The sequence below is a fragment of the Patagioenas fasciata genome, chromosome 3 (assembly GCF_037038585.1).
Source record: "Patagioenas fasciata isolate bPatFas1 chromosome 3, bPatFas1.hap1, whole genome shotgun sequence".
Classification (NCBI taxonomy): Eukaryota; Metazoa; Chordata; class Aves; order Columbiformes; family Columbidae; genus Patagioenas; species Patagioenas fasciata.
Genome location: NC_092522.1, coordinates 43,902,471 through 43,916,425, shown reverse-complemented (window position 1 = coordinate 43,916,425; position 13,955 = coordinate 43,902,471). Strand labels below are relative to the sequence as shown.

Here is a 13,955-nt window from a genome sequence, read left to right as displayed (position 1 = left end):
TTTTATTTAATCACTGTTTTCAGTTGGCTTAGTTTGCTGAGTTTTTATGTCATTTACGCAGCTATTTTTCAGTTATGCTGCACATTGCTTTGTCATGTGTGGTGACATCATTAGATTTCACAAATATTGTGCTTGGTGCCTGATCCTGCACATTGTGTGAAATATAGCATGAGCTTTAGTTTCATTGAAAAGTTTCAAAGCTGTATATGCTAGAAAATATTTTAGGGTCAAGGTTATTTTTTTGTCCCTGATGGAGATTTGTAATAGTAACTTCTGCTGCAGAGTCCTAATATATTGTCAGGCTAAGATGCTCTTTATAGCTTCCTCTTTAAAAATGTAGTAAATATTTCTTGTGACATAAGTAGTTGCTTTGGCTATTTGCATTAGGTAATTGCTTCCAGAGACTGAGTTTTGATCAAGTAGTCAAGCTAGATAGATGCTGAGTGCTTTTAGTTCTCCCATTTTATTTCAAATTTAAAATATCAGCCAGTAAATACTTTCTTTTATGTTGTTTATTGTGGCTAATGATTTTTTTCTTTTCCTTCAGAACGTGCTAGTGAAAGCATTCATCAGCTGAAATATGCCTTGGAGGACAGACAGTGCGCAAAGGATGATAGTGAAGCTGGATGTGACCAGTCCTCTGAGGACATGGGCAGTGATGATGTGGACAGGGGCAATGGTGACAGTGGGAATGCAGCCTGGCAGGAACTGCAGAACAGTCAAGCAGGTAAGATGATTCTGAAAGCAAATGGTTTAAAAATTGTTAGAAATGATACTAATTTCAATGAAAAAAGTAAATATTTTTGTTATAATAAATGTTTTATCTCTTCCTAGTTAATCGACTTAAATTTTTGTTGGAACATCAAGGAAGAATGGAAAGTGAAGTCTCTCTGTCAAGGATGAAGATGTCGTTCTGTGTATGTTTATTCTCCTTTTTTCTTTTGTGTTGTTTGAGTGAGTGGCATGCATCGTAAGATCACTTTTCTAGCGTTCAGGAAGAAAAAGAAGCACCAAATAATTGTTTTTTAATTCTGAAATATAGGAGATAGTTGAGGCACTGGCCAGAACTTGAGTATGCTTATGACCATAGTGGAAGAAAAAGAGATCTCTAAGACAGGATTTAGACTTTTCTCCTCTTTTGGTGACTGTGAAGTGTGGGTCACAGTCCACTCTGCTTTCAGCTTTCTCATCTTTGTCTTTCCACCAAAAGTTCATCCTTTTTGTTTTGGAAACAGGTGGGATTGACTACATGGACACATTTCTGTAAAAGCAGCCTCTGCTCTTGCTTGAGTGTACTTTAAGGATTCTGGAAGGCCTTCTCCCGCTGTAACCATGCTTTTTCTTTGGACGATTAGAGATGTTCATGTAACAACAAGCTTCGTAAGTCTCTGTAAAAGTTAGTTTACATCCTTACATGGGCTTCTCAGATTTAGCCTTATTTGCAGCAGAGTTGCACCAATGGACAGTTTAGTTACTAGTATCTGACAGTTGCTCTGTATCTCTATAGGAAAATAATTTAAAGGCATTATTCCGGTTTTATCTTTTGATGTCATTCACTGACTGGTGTGGTTTATACTAAGCAAGACAAGCATGTCTTTGCTCTCAAAGTCGATGTGGCAGCAGAACAATCTGAAGCTTATATTCCTGCTGTGTTGCCTTGAGCCTGTGTGATGAGCCTAGCTCTACTGTTCTGGCATTGAGAAGTTTTATTTAAAGCTCAACTTTACTGAGCATTCTAAAATCCATGGTTGTTCTGCCAGGTACTTTTACTTCATAATGGTGCAGGATAGAATTAGTGTTTTGTGGCTCAAGGTAACAGTGTATTGTTGAGTGATCCTGACATGACAAAAATCAGTATCAACATGTATTTAGTACTTGAAGCAGGGGGGAAACATCTTTTAATCCATCTTTGTCCAAATTTTCTACTTATATTTGGAAATTTCAGTAGAGTGGAAAAATTCAGAAAATGGGATGCTTTTGCTCAGAAACATGTGATAATGCTTTTGGGGAATAGATTAAAGGATGAAGGAGTAAAGAGAAAAGCTGGGCATTTACTGTATTGATAGGGCATTGTCCCATTTCTTTTTCTTGAAGTTTCCAATGAGAGGGATTCTGTGAAGTGGTGGCGTTATTCTCCTTTTCAGCTGCCTTGTTCTCCTTCCATCTGCTTGCTCACCAGGATGTTAAAGTATTCTGAAAACAGACCAAGTATAAAACTCAAAAAATGTGGAAGTACAAAAGTGCACACACACAAAACCCCTCAAACCCTTAAAAATAAGAGCTTGTCTGGTGATTTGCTGGACACCACAGGAATGCTTCTTGTGTAAGAAGAATCAGATTCCCCAAAGGTCAAGGAAAGCAAAGTAACCTTAACCTTTTGCTTTGAATTATGCTGAAATACCTGATGATTACTTAATAGGAGATGACTGCATGCATCTATAGATAAATATAATATTTCACAGAAAGTATACTGTTTATTAAACTTCACAGCATTTCATACATATAAATAACATTGTCTCACAATTTCATTCTCTTGCTGTGCTGGTTTGACTGAAAGTGAGTAATTTTCTTCATGCAGTTGGAAACCTTTCTTTTTTGTAGCTAGCACAGTTGTTTTTTGAATTTAGTTTGAGAACAAGAAGATAACACCCCAGGACGTAGTTAATGTGTTTAATTGCTCTGATCTGAGAGCCAAGGACGGTCTGAGTGCTCTGCCCACAGGTGTGAGGCGGCAAGGAAGGGGGGCATAGATGAGTCAGAGCTTGACTGACATCCAGACTGATCAATAAGAGTATTCCAGCCCATTAGTGTCACACTTCATATTTAAGGCAAGTCAGGATCTTCTGGTCTCTCTGTTGCTCTCAGAGACCTGTTGAGGGGAGTTCTGTTTGGGACTTTGCCGTCTTGCGATTTGCAGAGGCCTCTGGGCCTTCCTGCTTTTCTTTTCTCTCTCTGGGATTGGCTGTTGGGACCAGGTGCTGCTGCCTGGGACTGGCTACTCAGTGTGGATGGAGTTCATGAGGAATTTTGTTGCATATCTTTTATATTCTATTTTATACATACATATATATTTTTACTAGTAGTATATTACTATTTTTTATTTTATTAAACTGTGTTTATCCCAATCTGAGTTTCTCCCTTCCCTTTTGATTCTCTCACCTATTTGGGGGGATGGGGTGAGTGATTGACTGTTGTTATATTAATAGCTCAGGTTAAACCACAGCACTTGCACATAGATAAAAGTTGCAACAGACATCAAATGAGTACATCTTTTCTTTGATTACACCCAGATGGTTGGACAGAGATTTTTCCTTTTGCTCTCTACCTCATCATCTGAGGTCAAGGCCAACCATGATTGCTTCATAAAACAACTGCAGTTCTACAAGCTGGGTGGGTCTTGGCTGACCTAACTGAAATTTGAGACATTCTGGAAAATTAAAAGGTGGGCCAAATTATTTGGCATGTTGGCAAAACTGTATGTCACCATGTAGACTGATGGCCTCCAAAGCTGCCAAGCATTTATATTGTATAAAGCCTTGTGCTTATATCGTAAACTTTTCAGTATTAAGAAGGCAAATGTGAATGGCATTTCTGAGACTTAGGCATAAACATTTGGTAATTCATACTAACCAGGTGTTTCTGATTTTAATATTTGGCCTGTATTTATAATATTTGCCTCCCTGGCCTGTCTTGTTTCATGCTACAACATGTTATGCTATCAGAATACTAATGAAAAATTCCCAAATTAATTTATAATTAATTGATAAAAATTGTGTAGTGAAAAGATTAAAAAAAAAAAAATCACAAATTATCTACCAGGCATTTGCCCCATGAAAGGGCAGGTAGAGGCTTCTGAATAAATAAATATCCCAGTGACAGTGCTGAGAGTTAATAGGTTGTGTTAAGAAGTCCTCTTTTTTTTTTTTTTTTCTGTTGGGAATATGTGCTGTGTAGTCTTTTCCTTTTAGTGACACCATTCTTCAGCACTCTTTTGTATACCTTACACCAATGTTTCTCAAGCATCTCAGGTTAAACATTAGCACTGTTAATGAAAACCAGTTTGAATGGAAATGGAGTTTTCCTTCGTTTTCAAACACTACAGCAGTATAATCTTTTCAGGAAGGCAGCTGGAGGTCTCAGCTGCAAGATGTCTGTTATACTTTCCTAAAAGAGGGATGGATGAACAGGAGCCAGAGGAACAGAATGATGCATTACAAATATTAGTGGTGCTATGTGTATGCTTGAACAAGTGTGATTCATTTTTTAAAACTTCATGAAGTAGTTGAGATTAACAGACCTCTAAGGAAGGTAAATTCTGTGTCATTAGAACATGGAACTTGCATGCACTGAGCCAGGTATAGTATATTGCAAATTCATAGTCCTTTCTCTGCATGTTTTTCTAGAAGGTTCTGGAAAACCCTCTAGTTGCCTCCACAATCTTAGTTCTGACTTTCTCAAGAGTCTCCCCTTTAATATGGACAATACTTAAACTAGGTGTAGTTTGACAGGTTGGCTTTTGTTGCTAGAAACCTTCACCTCAGCATAGTCAGTGGATTTTATCTTTAAAAGTTGGCAGAAGCTGTGGATAACTTGTAGATGTAATACCTAGCCATTAGCAGCTTTGATTGGGTTTTTTTGTTTCGATTGGTGGGTTTTTCTGTGGTTTGGGTTTTGTTGGTTTATTTGATTTTGGGTTGTTGTTGTTGCTTGAATAGTGAATGTGCAATAATAATAATATCTAAAACCAAGGATGTAGGTTTCTGAATCTTTTCAGAAATTCAGGATATTTAGGAGTCTGACTTTTCAGTTAGCTCCTGAAAATGGTATTTAACACTTTTAAGTATATTTGAGAAGCATATAATGGAATATTTTTGCACAGAAGGGTGTGTTTACTATTTTGAATCCAGAGACGTTAGAATTGTATACATTTGAAAACTAGTTAGGGATTGGTATAAAGATTTCATCCAGAATAGTGAACTAATGTTAGAAATGCATCTGTTTTTCTTCTGAGAGGAACCCACTAACAACTCTGTACATTTTGTATCCTTACCACAAAAGAATGCAAGAAAGGGAGGTTTATCCTATTACAGATGTGAGTAAAACTGTTCAGTAAATTGGTGACAAACACAGAGTTCTTTGGTATAAGTTGATGTTCTACTTAGACACATGTCACAGTTCGGCTGTCTTAATTTTAATTATTAAAAGAAAAACAAAACATTGTGGTTTGCCATTATCCTTTCTTTTAGCTTCAGAAATTAAAAAAGTTAATATCTGTCAACTAACATTAGACTGTACTTAGTTCTTTCACTGGATGAAATTTGCAATAGTAGAATACCAAACTAAGGTAGGAAAACTATTGAAATACATAAGCAGGATGAATGAGGATCTGATAGCAGCTGATTTTTTTTTTTTTTTTTAATTTACAAGTTGAGACTCCATTAAATATTTTTGTGATTATTCAAAGGCAGTTTCATTGTAGACTAACATATTTATGCCTAATATTGTTACTCATTAAAGTAATTTTGAAGTGTATTATACTTCATTAGAATAAATTATTGTACAATAAAGAATATTTGCTGTATTAACTCTAAATAAGTCCTTTATATTAGACTGACAAGGACTGTTAGTTGCTAATAGGATCAAAGAGAGGCTGTAGTTTTCAGGAAACTGTTGCGTTTGTGATTTTAAAGGTGTTTTAATAACATTTATTTACTTTCTTAATCAATACTGTAGTCTTAGGAGTAAATGTTGTAAAGTTACAGCAATTGTTTTTCACATTTTGTCAAAAGTTTAATCCCTATTTAAATCTTGCAGAGCAAGGCAGAGATGTCAATGCTTATCTTGAATGGGCAAGGATTCTCTTCTTTACAGTTTATAACTAGTTATTTGTGAGGCTATCAAAATTTTTAGGACCATCAGAAAGGTTTTTTAGAGTTGCCTATTAAAATACTGATAATCAGGTTCTTTGATAAATGTAGTATCTGTTACATGTTTTCCTGTGTGTCTAATCAAAATTGCAGACATAGTTGTGTTTCTGTAGCAACTGTTAATGAACATTTAGAGAAGTAGCCTTTGTATATCCACAACTCATGAAAATTTAAGGATTTTTTAATTAATTTCACAGAGAAGAAAGTACCCCCTTACGTTTGTCTGAAGTGGATGATATACCTAAATAGCAGTGTGAATTTCATTTACAAATGGATTTGTGGGTATGATTTAATCCTGCTTTATAAATGTGTTTAGTCAAGCAGCTGTACTATTTGACTGAAGTGACACATGTACTTTTCGAATGGAAGATTTTAGGTTCTTCCTGTTTCTTCCTTCCTCCTGATGTAGTATTTGGTGACTTTTTGTTAACTGTACATAGTACTCGGTGTGCAAGCAACATCTTATTGCAATAAATGGAAAACCGCAAAATAACACGTGCTTTTCTTTACTTCCTTCAGAAAACTCCGGAAGTTGCAACTAGAGACTTACCGGCCCTTTCTGATCTCTTTCCTATAATCAATGATCAGTCACAGTACATCAACCATTTAGAAGCAGAAGTCAAATTTTGCAAGGTACTAGGCAACATATTTCACCTACTAAACCCCTGGACTTCTACATATGAAGAGTTGCTTTTAAAACAACTGATACTTGGTGTTGAGATTGATTGTTGTAATGGCCAAAACAGAGTCAAATGCAGTTCAGTAGATACTGAGCCTCACCATGCATCTTGGTGCCTGCCCAGTGTTTAAGGGTCTTCAAAGGCACAAATAGCTTGAATTCCCATGTAATGAAATCTGTATTTTGAGTATTCTTAATCTCTCTAAATGGGTTAAAATAGTTGAGAATGTTAGTTTAGACTTTTGGTCTCAAGATGTATTTAAATGTTGGTAGCCTTCTCAAGGAGCCTTTTATATGCAGTTTCTGTATCCTGTAGGAGGAATTGTCTGGGATGAAAGGTCGACTACAAGTAGTTGTACTTGAAAATGAGGAACTCCATCAGAAACTGAAATTTTTAACTACAGAACATATGTGGAGAGAACAGACTCTTCTAGATGCCTCGGTAAGTTATTTTTTTTTTCTGTGGTTGTTTTAATCAGTGTTTTAGGGCCCAAACCTTATTAAGGAAGGCTTTTCAAATGTTTATCCACAAACTGAATTTTAGCCAGAATTTCATGAAAATTTGTAAATGTGGGTTTCTCTGGATAACATCATTATCATAGGTTTCCAACTTAAATAACTTTTTTATTGGCTCTTGTATCCTACTGTAATGAAAATCACAAGATTCAATACTTATATAATTGATATTTGTTTAAAAAAATCCAGCCTACGTACTTATAACTGAAGCATTAATATTTTTGTTATAGGCACATACTCAGAACTCCTGCCCTTTAGGTGGTAATGACTGTAGCATGCATTGGCCTGTCACTTCGTCACCAGCACGTAACAAAGATCAGGCTTCTGTTACAGCAGCTGTTGAAGAAATAGAAAAATGGCATGTAGAACTGGTTGGTATTAACTTTCTTTGCAGAGACATACTTTTGTAAAACCTTTTAGTACTTCGTTGTTGCTGCAGTTCTGATGATTAACTTTGTAACGGACATACAGCAGAGTTATGATTGATGGAACCTTAATCTGAGATCAGATCTTATTCTTATAAAGCTCATCTTCTCATTATATCCTAATTAATATTATTATCCAGTTAGACACAGATGGCAGATTGCATCTGCAGATGTTGACTTCCCAGAGATATGTCTTTGTTTAAGAATGTCTTGTCAGTCATGGCTCCACTGTACTTTAGAGTTTCATAACAGTAACAGAGCACACAAGCAGGTGGAAACTAGTTGGTATAATTTAGGCAGCCCTCCAGGTAGTCTCTTTTGCAATAAGGCTCAGGCTCAGTAGGGTACAGAAGTCACTTTGTGCAGTCTGTTTTTCCTAAGCTGAATTTCACATTTTTTTTTGCTTTCAGAGATATAGAGGAGCCCCAGGGATACAAAGACAATGTTGCCTGTATCCTGTATTTTTAGTTTGAGAAGATATTCTTAATTTTTTGCCTCTAAATTAATGGGGTAGCGTTGCCTTCTTTTGGGAAAAACACAGTTAACTGAAACTTTTGATATATTTAATCCATGTGTATTTCTGTGCTCTTAATTCTTCAATATAATTATGTGTATTAATTTTTCCAAGTAAATATGTATTTTTATTATTTTTATGCCTCATCTAGAGCTGAAAATCTCTTCAGGGATCCTTATCTGCAGTTGTTTGAAAGCTAGTTTTTACAGTAATTGCACTTTTTCTTCATCTCTCACATTCAAAGTAGGGGAATCATATTGATTGTGACATCTTTCTGAGCACCATAGCAAGCTGATTTTCTGGTGTTTTATCTGGTTTGTTATCACCATTGTATTTAACATTGGTGTGGTTGATTTGTATATCTATTTTTTTCACCAGATAATAAGAGTAACTCACTATATTATAAATAAGTGGCCTGTCTACTAGAAGTTCTGAAGAATTCTTCTTTTATTTCTGCTGACTTCTGGGAAAGTGAGAGCAAACTTGAGACAAGATTGCCAGTTTGTGTAAATCATTGTACATGGCTGCAATTGAAGCTGGAGCAATTTACCATAGAAGGATCTGGCAAGGTGTACAGAAATAAGAAAGTGGGAGAGTTGTTAATTTTGTAGACTTTCACAAGTGTGAAATATTTAGAGTTCTGATGCTAGTGTTTCAACAAGTTGATATCTTCAGGAGAAAAGAATGAATGTGGCTAATGTCTAGATTTATTTATAAAGGCAAAATTATGAAGAAAGCAAAAGACGCTTATTTTCTCCCATCTTTTCTAAAGGAGAAACTAAAACTTCTTTATAAAGAAAAAGTCAGTATCCTCGATGCTCAAATACAGTCTCTAAGGTAAAGTGATTTTTTTTTTTAACCTATTGTTAATACATTATCACTTCATAATGACGTGAACCACTCTTAATTTAAATTTAAGAGAATTCCTAAACATCTGAATGTCATGTTTTCTGATAGTGTTCCTGAAAGCTGGTTTTACATGAAGTTTTCTCAACTGTAAATGTATCAAAATTGAATGTACTGCTAATATAGCAGCATTAACAATATATAAATTTTATAAATACAACTGAATTATTTATCGAAACTACAAATTGATATTAAATGTCTATCCTTTTTACTATTTGTCTGTTAAGGTAGATGAATTTAAAAGAAAAAGTTAAAATTTTGATTTGTGTGAGCTTTTCCGTAATTAGGTTTCTTCTGCTAGTATTTTATATTACAAGTTTTAGAAATCTTAAGCATCGAACTAATTTAGGCTAGGTAATAATTTTGGAACAGGAAAATATAGTTTTGAAGCATGCAGGCAGTGTGTCCAGTCATGTAACCTGCAGATCTTTAAACACAAAAATATTTGAAAATAAGTCCTCTTGTACTCCTCAAAATATTAAAGGTTTGAATAGATACCAAACTATAGCAAAACCAGAGGTAGAGGCAACCACTTTAGGATTTGGTGTTCTGGAGTAAACTTCCCTCTGTACACCTGCACTCATGATACTGCTACTGAATCTGTTTAATTCTGTTTTTTCCTACATAAATTATGGTTTCATACATCTGAAAATTCTAGACTTGTGTGTGTAGGAAGAGTTACTGGTAGGGACACAAGTTCAAATATGCCCTCTACAGTACTGAAATCTTAAATGGGCAAAACCAGTTGTGCTAATGAAAGTAAAAGAAGATCTTAAATTTCAGCTACGTAATACAGTTCCCCTCCTTCCCCCTGACCTTGGTTTGAAGTGTAATATATGTCCAGGAATAAATGTTGGAAGCTAAATTAGCCTGAAAATTTCCCCAAGTACATTATTCAGCCTCTTGATTTCTCCTAAGGGGCATGATCTTTCAAACTGCATGTTCTGCAAAGCACTTGAGTGTTTACTAGATTTTAATTAAAGTGAGAAATTATATTGCTTTCAGTTGGACTATCCTTTTTTTTTTTTTACTTTAAGTGTGAATTTACATAGGACTCGCTGATTCCTGTCCAAGATTTCCAAACAATAGGTCCATTGTACTGTGACTGTCGAAGGATACATGCAGAGCAAGTTCTGTTCAGGTTGTAGTGGATTATATTTAATAGACCAACTACTAAAATTGGAAAAACTGCACAGATTTCCCAGATGGAAATAAGCATGCATGCAGTGCATACATCATGTGAGCAGTAAATCCAATGCAAGCAGAATGTGTCAGACTTACTCTGTGTGTGCTGCCCAGATGGCCTGCATAACAAACCCAAAGCTTTGGATTCATCACACAGTTTGTCAAACTGATATATATGTGCACAGTGTGTGTTTGTCTGGAACTTCCTGATGTCAGCATTCCTACTGCTTACACTCTCCCTGGCCTGACAGATGCTTGGAAATTCTGGAGAAAATTCTTCAGGGCATCTGTTAAAAATTTTGGAGACAAGTGAAAAACTTACTGTGTTTTTTTCTGGAGATGTGGTTGACCAAGTTTGTGTGTATCACTGGACCAGAGTGAATGTGCTGAATATAACTGGATTTTGTCTAGGGAGCTTAGGGGACTTCTCCTTTATATTTACAGTTAATTTGAGAGTAGAGAAGAAATGTGAATTTAATGATATTATTAGTAAGGACAACAACCAAAAATAACAGAGTATTGAAATATTTATACAGCTGATAGTGTTTCTTGCTAATGAATCTTTTACTCTATTCAGACCATATGTAAGCCTACAAATTGTATCTAATAATTCTCTGTGTAACTTCACTGCATTCTGATACTATGGAAGGAAGGAACAAATGATATTAATTTCATTTTATCAATTAATAATTTTGTGCAGTTCAACTATTATTTCTCTGAAGTCTATCTTAGCCTACTGAAATGTGTAAAATAATGTTCATTACAGGAATTCTTGCAGCTCTTTTGAAGTTATATCTGTAATTATGTATTGCATTAAAATCTAGCTTGTAGAAATGTTTGATTGCACAAATCTTTTTTTTTTTTTTTTTTAATCTTTCTAGAAGAGACCTTTCAGAATCTCGGAAAACATGCCAGGATTTGGAAGGAAGGCTAAAACATCAAAAGTCTCCCGTTTCAGCCATTAGTTCTAGCCGGGTTGGTGGTCTGTGTCTGAAATGTGCACAACATGAGGCAGTTCTTGCACAGACTCATTGTAATGTTCACAAGCAGACCATCGAGGTGGTAAAAAAGTAGGTTTGGGGGATATTTTCTTTCTCATTGAAAGTACAGTTGCTTACGTTAAACTGTGTAAATTTCCATGTGTTTGGTTGCATTCATAGAGAGATGTGCACTTACAGAACAGTGGAGACCCACGTTGAAGTTAAAATGTTAAGTCAGTGGCAGAGTAAGAGTGCAGGTCCCAGCCACTCTGAAAGCCATGATAGTTTTGCTACTTATTTTGACTTGGAAAGAAAGTTAGCTATTGTCTTGTAATTATGATACCTTGGTCTGTCCAGATAAACAGACTGTTGATAATCTGTTTCCTGCACTTTTTGTACAAACAAACCCTTTACTCTGTCAGAAGAAATATTATGGAAGTTCCTGTATTTTTCTTGATTATTTCTTGCAAAAGTGCCTTATTGTTCTGTAGTTGGAAGTGTTTCTCACCCTACTTTATTCTCATTGCATTTGGGGAACTTCAGGATACATCAGCAGCATAATCCTTTTTTTTTTTCCCCTTTGAATTTCTCAGTAGGTCAGGTGTTTGGGATAGGATGCATTGCTCCTCCCTAACCACAATAAGTCAGGGGAAAAAAGTTCCTTTGGATAAAAATAAATTATTTGCTGCAGCCTTTTAAAAATTGTAGCTTTTATTTAAATTATATTTTTAAAGGTATACATACTGAATATAATAGAATATAATAAAATACTATAAAATTCCAACAGCATTAAAATGTGTTTTCCGTAACAAATTCTGCTAGTCAGCCATTTTCAAAAATCTCTCCTTTTCTACTGTCTACTGATGATAGGATGCTGCAGTTTTCTTGAAGTTTGTTGAACGGACATCTGTTTATTGTCAGGTACCTGAAGCTTCTTAAGATTTCTGACGTTTTAGAATGAGACTGCTAGAGATGAGGTAGTGGGTCAGTTCGAAGCAAGAAGACCAAAGGGACCTAGGACGTACAGTCTGTCAAATGGATATTATCTTTACGTGTTAGATAGCTGTTACCAGGATTTATGTATTTTTCTATTGTCAAGTCAAATAATTTTCTTGGAAAGCTCTCTCTTGCTTGTAAATCATGTTTCAAAATCTACTTTGGTAAGAAAAATAATTGTTTGTCACAGACACTGGAAAATATGAACATAGTATAAATCAATACCTTCTTGTCATCTTTTATTATAGTGAGGTTTGACATTTATGTTTCATAAACCATTATCTCAGTTTGAGATTTAAAAATCTGAAAGCTACATCTTCCTGTGATGCAACTTATTAAGAACAAAGATATTTCAGTAGGGATTATAACAGGCAATTTGTCCAGATCTTCTTGAAATGAAATTTCAAAATATGTCTGTTAGTTTTCTGGCAAATACAACTGTGTTACCCTTCCACACAATATGAAGAAAGGAAAAAAAAAAAAATAAACCCAAACCAAACAGTTTTTAGCCAGAATCTCTACTTGCACCTGAAAGACAGATAATTGTATTCTTAATTTAAAAGCTTTCAACATATCAAAATAATGAAAAAAGGTGAAGTATTGCAGTTTCCCTGACTGTGCTTTGCCATTTGTATGCATCTCAGTTGCCTAGTTAGTGGAAGTTCATAGGAGATGGACAATCCAGAAATCTTGTTTAGTTTAGTTCAGTTGATAGCAAAGGGCTATTGGTTTTCATTTGATATACTTAGCAACCTGAATTACTTGTTGTACCGAACCCTTCCTTTTATTTTTTCTCCCTATTTTACATTTAATGGCAGTGTAATTTCGTATTGCTTCCATCTGTGTTTTTTCAGAGATGTGCCACCCCCTTCCCCTTCTTTTCTTTTTTTAGATGGATTCATGTTTCGTGATACCAACAGAATGTTGCTCAGCTTCAGCATATTTGTGACTTGAGCTCTGCTCTGATTACCAGCAGTTTCACTAATGGTCCCTCCTTCTGAAGTGAAGGACGGGTCATCAAGCAAATTATATGTTTAGTATCTGCCAAGCTAGCAGTATGCTGTCTTTCACCCTTAACCCATGCTGGCTTTAGTCTTGCTTCACTTACAACCCTTATGTCTTTTGTCTGTTAACATTTTATACTTGATATACCTGTTTGTCTGTTTTATATGCAGAGAAAGAGATGACTTGGCAGATGCACTTGTTTCACTAAGGCAGAATATGAAAGAAATGCAGAAAAGAGAATCTAATGCTTGTGAGCAAGTTAAACAAGCTGTGCAAATGGCAGAAGAGGCCAGTTTAGAAAAAACAAAGGTAAATTAATCAAGAAATGAGCTTGTAAGTATTCAGATCTACTGAAATGTTAATTAGTTTTCATGCTAATGAGAGAATACATGCATAAGACCTTTATCAGATGATGATGATGTAGTAGATTTAAACGGATTACAGTGTGTGACTGTTTCTGAGCAGTAACACGAACGCTGTTTCTGTTCTTAAATTCTCATCAAGGCTGTAGGGTGTTTTGCGTTCTTGGACCATTATTTAAATTCTGAGGTAGTTTCACAGTGTAGGTGATAGAAATTGGATGTTAGAATTTTCAAAGAGATTAATGATATATCACATTTCTGAGCTATTCTGGAAAGAATGCTTAGGATACTTAGGAGCAATTTTTGCCTCAGAAGATTGCAGTGCAGAACTGATTAAGTAAGAGAACTCTTTGAAGATGAGGAGTCCTGTCTAATGCTATTTGCAGGAAGCTTTTGGTGCTATGTAAATAATGATGATAAAAGCGGTTTTGATCAAATACCTTAGTTACTATGTACAATC

General features: G+C 35.3%; 1 protein-coding gene across 11 annotated transcripts in view; it reads left to right on the top strand.

Moving 5' to 3' along the window:
- SDCCAG8 (SHH signaling and ciliogenesis regulator SDCCAG8) overlaps window positions 1-13,955 on the top strand; it is a 111,233-nt gene that overhangs the window by 6,893 nt on the left and 90,385 nt on the right. For 9 of the 11 annotated variants that reach the window (XR_011738298.1, XR_011738297.1, XM_065833486.2 and 6 more), the window contains exons 2-9: window positions 548-727; window positions 835-917; window positions 6,447-6,560; window positions 6,923-7,048; window positions 7,353-7,493; window positions 8,834-8,898; window positions 11,034-11,222; window positions 13,304-13,442. Coding sequence is in view for 9 of the 11 variants with exons in the window: in XM_065833486.2 (XP_065689558.2) it covers window positions 548-727; window positions 835-917; window positions 6,447-6,560; window positions 6,923-7,048; window positions 7,353-7,493; window positions 8,834-8,898; window positions 11,034-11,222; window positions 13,304-13,442 (1,037 nt within the window). In the remaining 2 variants the exon portion in view is untranslated. Of the gene's footprint in view, window positions 1-547; window positions 728-834; window positions 918-1,241; window positions 1,381-6,446; window positions 6,561-6,906; window positions 7,049-7,352; window positions 7,494-8,833; window positions 8,899-11,033; window positions 11,223-13,303; window positions 13,443-13,955 lie in introns of those variants that run through there. The other 2 variants (XM_065833487.2, XM_071806218.1) reach the window with 2 other exon arrangements.